The sequence below is a fragment of the Ascaphus truei genome, chromosome 2, assembly GCF_040206685.1.
Source record: "Ascaphus truei isolate aAscTru1 chromosome 2, aAscTru1.hap1, whole genome shotgun sequence".
In the NCBI taxonomy this organism is placed as follows: domain Eukaryota; kingdom Metazoa; phylum Chordata; class Amphibia; order Anura; family Ascaphidae; genus Ascaphus; species Ascaphus truei.
Window position 1 is genome coordinate 409,750,244 of NC_134484.1, and position 6,806 is coordinate 409,757,049.

General features: G+C 43.1%; 1 protein-coding gene across 3 annotated transcripts in view; it reads left to right on the forward strand.

Moving 5' to 3' along the window:
• NMT2 (N-myristoyltransferase 2) overlaps positions 1–6,806 on the forward strand; it is a 66,519-nt gene extending 59,713 nt beyond the window's left edge. The window contains exons 10-12 of one of the 3 annotated variants that reach the window (XM_075587426.1): positions 1,426–1,593; positions 2,267–2,404; positions 3,182–6,806. In XM_075587426.1, coding sequence (XP_075443541.1) covers positions 1,426–1,593; positions 2,267–2,404; positions 3,182–3,202 — 327 coding nt within the window. In that variant the 3' untranslated portion in view covers positions 3,203–6,806. The remainder of the gene's footprint in view (positions 1–1,425; positions 1,594–2,266; positions 2,405–3,181) is intronic. The other 2 variants (XM_075587424.1, XM_075587425.1) reach the window with 2 other exon arrangements.

Sequence of the window (6,806 nt, forward strand, 5' to 3'; positions counted from 1 at the left end):
CAGTCCTCAAGACCCCCCAGCAGGTCAGGTTTTCAGGATTTCCCTGCTTCAGCACAGATGATGCAGTTTTTGACTGAGCCTCTGATTGAGCCACTTGTGCTGAAGCAAGGATATCCTGAAAACCTGACCCGTTGGTGGCTCTTGAAGACTGACATTTGCCACCCCTGGTCTAAGGGCAAATTGAGATGCAGCCACATGCGTGAGCGGCTATTTTTGCAAACCCAAGGACAGCAGCAGTTTTACATTGTGATATCCCCAGGTATGACAGGGAAGCACATTCTCCAAGCAGATTCGATGTCAATACATTATGATTTTAAAAAAAATGAAACGGTTAAAATTATTATTATTATTTTAAAAGTAGGAGCGCAGATTGATGCTTCAGTGGCATAAACAAACAGCAATTTATTGCGACTATATTTCGTTTGACATTGAAGTTTGTCAATACACAGCCCAGAAAGCGGCCTGCTCTATGAGAATACGGGAGGCGTTCACACCACTCTTGCCCTCTAGAGGGAGTTGAATAAAAGGAGGACTCCTGCTTTGGTTTAAATTGACACTGTAATAACCTTATATTTTATAGAGTCCTATATATGTAATGATATGTGCATATTTATGTTTCAAGGGGGACACTTTGAATGCATTATAGAAACCATCTCTTGGTTCTCATTTCCCCCACTTGTGCTTTTTCTGTCTTTGCTTTGAAGTCCCACCTTCGCAATCAAAGCAGCAATCTTGCCTCCCTTTGAACTGCATTCACTTCAGCTCCAATCACCCCCTGCGTCCCGAGATACTTAACTCTGTGTAGGGGGCGCCGGTGCCTCTGGGCAGGCAGCAGCGTTTAAATTTCACACGGGGTCAATAGGAAGCCGTGATGTCATCCCCGGGGGCTTCCTGTTGGCGACCGGGACATTTTAAACTTGCAGAGAGACACCTGCACCCCCTACGGAGGTAAGTATCTCGGTGGGGAGTAGGGAAGATGTACAAGAACACAGCAAGCAGGATTGCTGCCTTAGGATATTGCTACAGGAGTAGGTGTGGGGTTGCTGTGAACAATAGGGAGGCTATGGGCTGACACGTTACATATGATTATCAGGAATTCACAAATGAGATTTTTTGCTGATACACGCTTGTGTTGGTCCATTAAAATGTATCGCAGCCGGCATCACATACATCTTTGCCATTTTGATGCACCAGCATTTTATCATTTCTACATACTGTATATGCACCCCGAGATTTTATCCAACGTTAACCTAAAGGGGATAAAGCGCATGTGATTTTAGTGCCTAATAGTGATGTATTGAAGGAACGCGACTGCAAGTGCTTCCTCGCCACCTGGATAGCGTTAACGTTTCCGCTGTAACTGTAGCGTGCAGCCAGCATTTTGTATGCGCTAATATGTTTTTCTTATTTCTTTTCTCCCCTCAGAGTTCAAATGGCGTTTTAACAGATTTTCTCAGTTTCTACACATTACCTTCAACCGTTATGCACCATGCGGTCCATAAAACGCTCAAAGCGGCGTATTCATTCTACAACATCCATACCGAGACCCCCTTGTTGGACCTAATGAATGATGCACTAATTATTGCCAAATTGGTAACTTTATTTTCTTGCTATTGCTACAAGGTTTAGTACAAGGCAGGACAGGCCATTGACCCCCTGCTTGCTGGGTAGAATAAATCAAAATGTACAATTAAAGGAGCATGACCAAGAGATTCATGCCCCGATTTATTTACATAAGTGGGTTTCATCCCTCTCTCCTGGATTTCCTGCCACACTAGCCCTGGGGTGGCCAACTCCAGCCCTCAAGGGCCACCAACAGGTCAGCTTCTAAAGATATCCCTGCTTCAGCACAGGTAGCTCACATAGTGGCTCAGTCATTAACCTGTTGGGGGCCCTTGCGGACTGGAGTTGGCCACTCCTGCACTACATTTTAGGAATGACCGAGAAATAAACCAAAAACATAAAAATGCATTTAGGTACAAAGCAGCAGATTCATTTAAAAGGTTATTGATTACGTCTGCTATCTGGTTGGTTGCATGTATTGCATTGGATAGTGCACTATAAGCTGTCCATCGAGGCTTATTCATGCAATCTGTCTCCACAGTTTGCCTGCCTTGGGTGCTCCTAGTCATGCAACAGCTGAGACAGATACAAAACAATAATGATCATGTGAACCCATATGCTGAAGTGTACTGTGTGTGGAGTAGGTTCTGTGCAGTAAGTTCTGTGCAATAAAATGGAGTGACTTGTGTCCTTATCTTGGCAGAAAGGATTTGACGTGTTCAATGCTCTAGATTTGATGGAAAACAAAACTTTCTTGGAAAAACTGAAGTTTGGCATAGGAGACGGCAACTTACAATATTATTTGTACAACTGGAGGTGTCCAGCCATGGAATCTGAAAAGGTGAGGGGGACACTTGCACGTTATAGAAACGTCTTTATGCAACTGGGTAAAAGAAACTGTTTTTTCTAGTCTTAATCAGCATACAGTATGTACTTAATCGGCACTTAATTATGCACAGTATGTACTTAATCGGTATACAGTATGTATTTAATCAGCATACAGTATGTATTTAATCAGTATACAGTACACTTGCTTTCAAAGATAAAAATGTCTTTGAATACTGCGATTTAAAGCAATAACAGAAAAGGAGGAGCTTTACTATAAGTATTTTGGGTTTTAAAAAAATACCAAGTCAAACAAAGAAAAAATTTGTCCTACACTGAGGTTTTGTACCTCTATATAATTAGGCTCGGGTCATTTAGAGCAGGGATGCTAAACTCCAGTCCTTAAGGCCCCCCCCCCCCCCCCAAACAGGTCAGGTTTTCAGAATATCCCAGCTTCAGCACAGGTGGTTCAGAGGCTCAGTTTTTGACTGAGCCTCTGATTGAGCCGGCTGTGCGGAAGCTGGGATCCTGAAGGCTTGGTCTGGCATTCTTGGCTTGGGGACTGAAGTTGAGCGTCCCTGATTTCGAGCCCGGAGCATTTTGTTATTGTGTTACCAGCTATAACGGGCAATAAAGGGATTAAAATGCCCACTCGGGTAAATGTTGGAGTACCTTTCTCAAACACGCCATAAAGCCAGTAATAATATAATGGTAACATGATTATTTGTTTCTATCAAGATATACAGCATATGTGGTGCTGAAATCCACGTGCACGCGTTCTCTCTCCCTGCAGGTTGGCCTTGTGTTACAGTAAGAGCCCACCTGGCTCCCGAGACATGTGCAGTCACCTAAGGGACTCAGCAGGAGATGCTTTTCAGAAGGAGGGAGAAGCACAAATTGAATGGAAAGAAGATAAGAAACAAGCGAACGGAAAGCGGAGAAAATCTGAACAACTTGACGCCGCACTGACACCATAATGTGCTGTCATCGTTTTCTCATGACGCGCGCACACACACAAAAAAAACGGCGAAACTAAAGCACATTCCTTTAATTTGAAAGCATAATACTTACCCTGGACCATGGCGGGGAAACACGGTCTTTAAACTGATTTTGATGCAGAGTGAATGGCAGAATGCATGTCAAACCAACGTCTTACGTTTGTTAACGCGCCCGCTGGGAGGCGCACTAACCCCATGGTTATCGGGCGGGTGGGGGGGCAGCAACTCGCTGCTTTCCTTTACAATGAGTTGCTGTGCCCTCTGCCAGCCAGGGGTTAACCAGAGAGCAGTAACCGCTCCTTGCGCAGCGTTTGACACTTATTGCTGAAGCATCCTGCACATCCTGCTGAAGCACTTCTGATTTGCAATGAGTTGCCAGCCTTCCTCCATCAGCGAAGGGCAGTTAGTAACTTACAGTAAGTAGCTTTTCTCGTTAAGGTCACAAAGCCACATTAAAACCAGCACAATGACCAATACCTGCGGCCTAAGCTACCCCACCTCTCATTTTGCTAGCAACAGCCATGTACCCGTGGGCAGATTGGTGCAGTTATTTCAATGAGGCCGTGATGATGGTGCTGCAGATTTATTTCAGGGGTGGCCAATTCCAGTGCTCAAGGGCCACCAACTGGCCAGGTATTAGGGATATCGCTGCTTCAGCACAGGTGGCTCAGTCAGAATGACTGAGCCACTGATTGAGCCACCTGTGCTGAAGCAGGGAGATCCCCAGTACTTGGCCTGTTTGTGGCCCTTGAGGACTGGAATTGGCCACCCCGATGTATTTAGTAGCAAGGAGAGCGTTCAGTGGGGCTCGTCGTTAATGGGAAATAAGAGATCAATATGGGAAGTGAAAAATAATTTGTCAAACATCTATATATATTTGTGAGACTGGCGCTTTAACAGCTGAATCTATATTTTACTGGTTTGCAGCCTAACAACAACGGGACCCAAATGGGTGCCTCAAACATTTTAAATGTTCTTATTATTTTTCATTGGTGGTGTTTCGGAGCAGCACAGAGCTCTGTACGAGAAGCCTTTGTTCTGGAGTTTATTATATCAAGAGAATGATCAGATTTCTGTACACATCATTTACATTAGCAAAGCTGCCAAATGTATAACGCATATACAAACATTATATATATATTGGGTAAGATACAGGAACCCCGTTGTTACCGCCTAGGTTTGACAGTAAAGTGTGTGTTTGGAAACAGAAGAGAGATTCACTGCTTGTGTATTGTTCTCATATATTTTCATGGATCTATTTTAAATTATTATAATTAAAAAAAATATTTTTAACCTTTGACATCACTTCACACCCTGATTAGGATTTTGAGTGCAATCAAAGCAGTGATCATTCTTCTCTGTTTCCAATTATGTTTTATGTATGAAATAGATGTTTGTATTGATTTAAAGCACTGGTCCCACACTGTCCTTCACGCTGTGATTAATAGCTTAAGATATGGTTAATAGCTCTTCAAATTTAGACTTGAAAACAATGCTCCATTGCAATGGCCAGTGTACTATATGTCATGTGCACTGCTTCTGCTCGGCCTGAGTGTCTAAAATGTCTGAAAAAAGACATGAGTACAGTTTTGAAGTGGTATTTAGTTTGAGGACTGGAGAAAACATATATAGGACTGGTGCTTTAAAGATGCAATCCAACCAAGCATTAAGGTCATGTAATGCCTGCTACATATACTCCTGGTGTGCAATTATGAGCTCCACTGGACATCACAAACATCTGGTGACCATGTGATTACACAAGTGATCACATGACCAATGATGCCAGGTGGTGAATCTGTGGCACTCTGGTGCTCAGACCTGTTTGGTGCTGAAGGTCAAATACAGACGATTGTCACCTTCTATCCCAAAATCAGAAAGTACTAAGTATTTTACATCTTTTTTTTTTAAACTTCCAAGGATTGTTTACGATCTGTACCTGATCTCTTGTGACAAGGCTGTGTTGGACAATCCCAATTACACTACTTTTCCAGCATTCCTTTTAATCACATCATGTTTCATTGTGATATTCAGTCATTTTTCTTTTTCAGCGAAAAAATTATGTAAATATATATTTTCCCCCTAGAACTCACAACAGCCCCTGCTTTATAACTCATGCCACAATTGGTACATCATCCTTTCCCCTGCTAGCTGCGACCCCCTAACTATAAAAGAGTATGTGTTGTGCCTGTGCATCTGTGATATTTGTTGTTGTGTTGCTCAAAGTTAGACTTTTGGGCATGAAATGGAGAATCTATGAAACGCATCTTAAATGATGAAGCGAAATGATAGAGAAGCTGCTGCGTGGAAAATCCAGCGTCGTTTGCTAACTGGGACTATGTAATTATAATGCAAGACTGAATTATTTGTGTCGACTTCAGGAGAGTTTGCTAATGTGCTTAACTTCTTCAGTGAAGGAGGGACCAGCAATGCATTTTTTTTAAAGGGTTAACATGCATCACTCCCCTAAAGTAGGGATGCGCAACTCCAGTCCTCACGCCCCCTCCAAGAGGTCCGGTTTTTAGGATATCCCAGCTTCAGCACAGGTGGTGCAATTAAGCCACTGATTGAGCCATCTGTGCTGAAGCTGGGATATCCTTAAAACCGGGGCCCTTGAGGGCTGGAGTTGAGCACCCCCTGCCTTACACAACCGAACACTTGTCCTCAATTTTGAGGTTCCAGGCTATGTAATAAAACATTTCATTGCTATCACAAAATTTTAGTGATGGTATTCATGTTTTTGTTTTTTTTGCGCACTGCGCTGGTTACGACCATGTCTGTTACGTTGCTCATTCGATATTTTGTACTTTTAATGAAATGTTTGTAAAAAGGTATACTATGAATAGTCCTTTTTATCCTAAAATGTGAAACAATATATTCGATCTGTGTATATATACGTCTGGCATCCTTAGTTTCAAAGCACTGCTATTCATTTAGCTAAACCGAAAACAATCCGTTCGAAAAATGGGTGACAAGCCATATGAAAAAGTGGTAGACACACACACATGGCGGAGAATGGCTTGTTCCAATTCTGCGGGATCAGCACAAAATGATAGAGGCGACTCATCCAGTTACATTGTGTTTTTTCTTTAGCATCCTCCATTGCAGCCAAGATTACCTGGGAATAACCCCTTAATTAGGGTAGGACACGAATTCCGACTGGTAAAAAGGAGTGACGGTTCCTCAGGTCGGTTACTCTTGTGCTTAACTTTTAGATGCAGAAAGAAGTTCTTTGAGCGGTCTGCATGTTTTAGAGCAGGGGTTCCGAACTGTTTTGTGCCCAAAGGGAGAGTGGCAAGCACCAACCAATTAACACACGCGTACACACACACACACAATACACTTACATTTGGGCGAGGCCTCCAGTGCCACACCGGTTACGCAAGTTGGGCCTGACTTCTGGCGGGGACCGGCACACAGCAG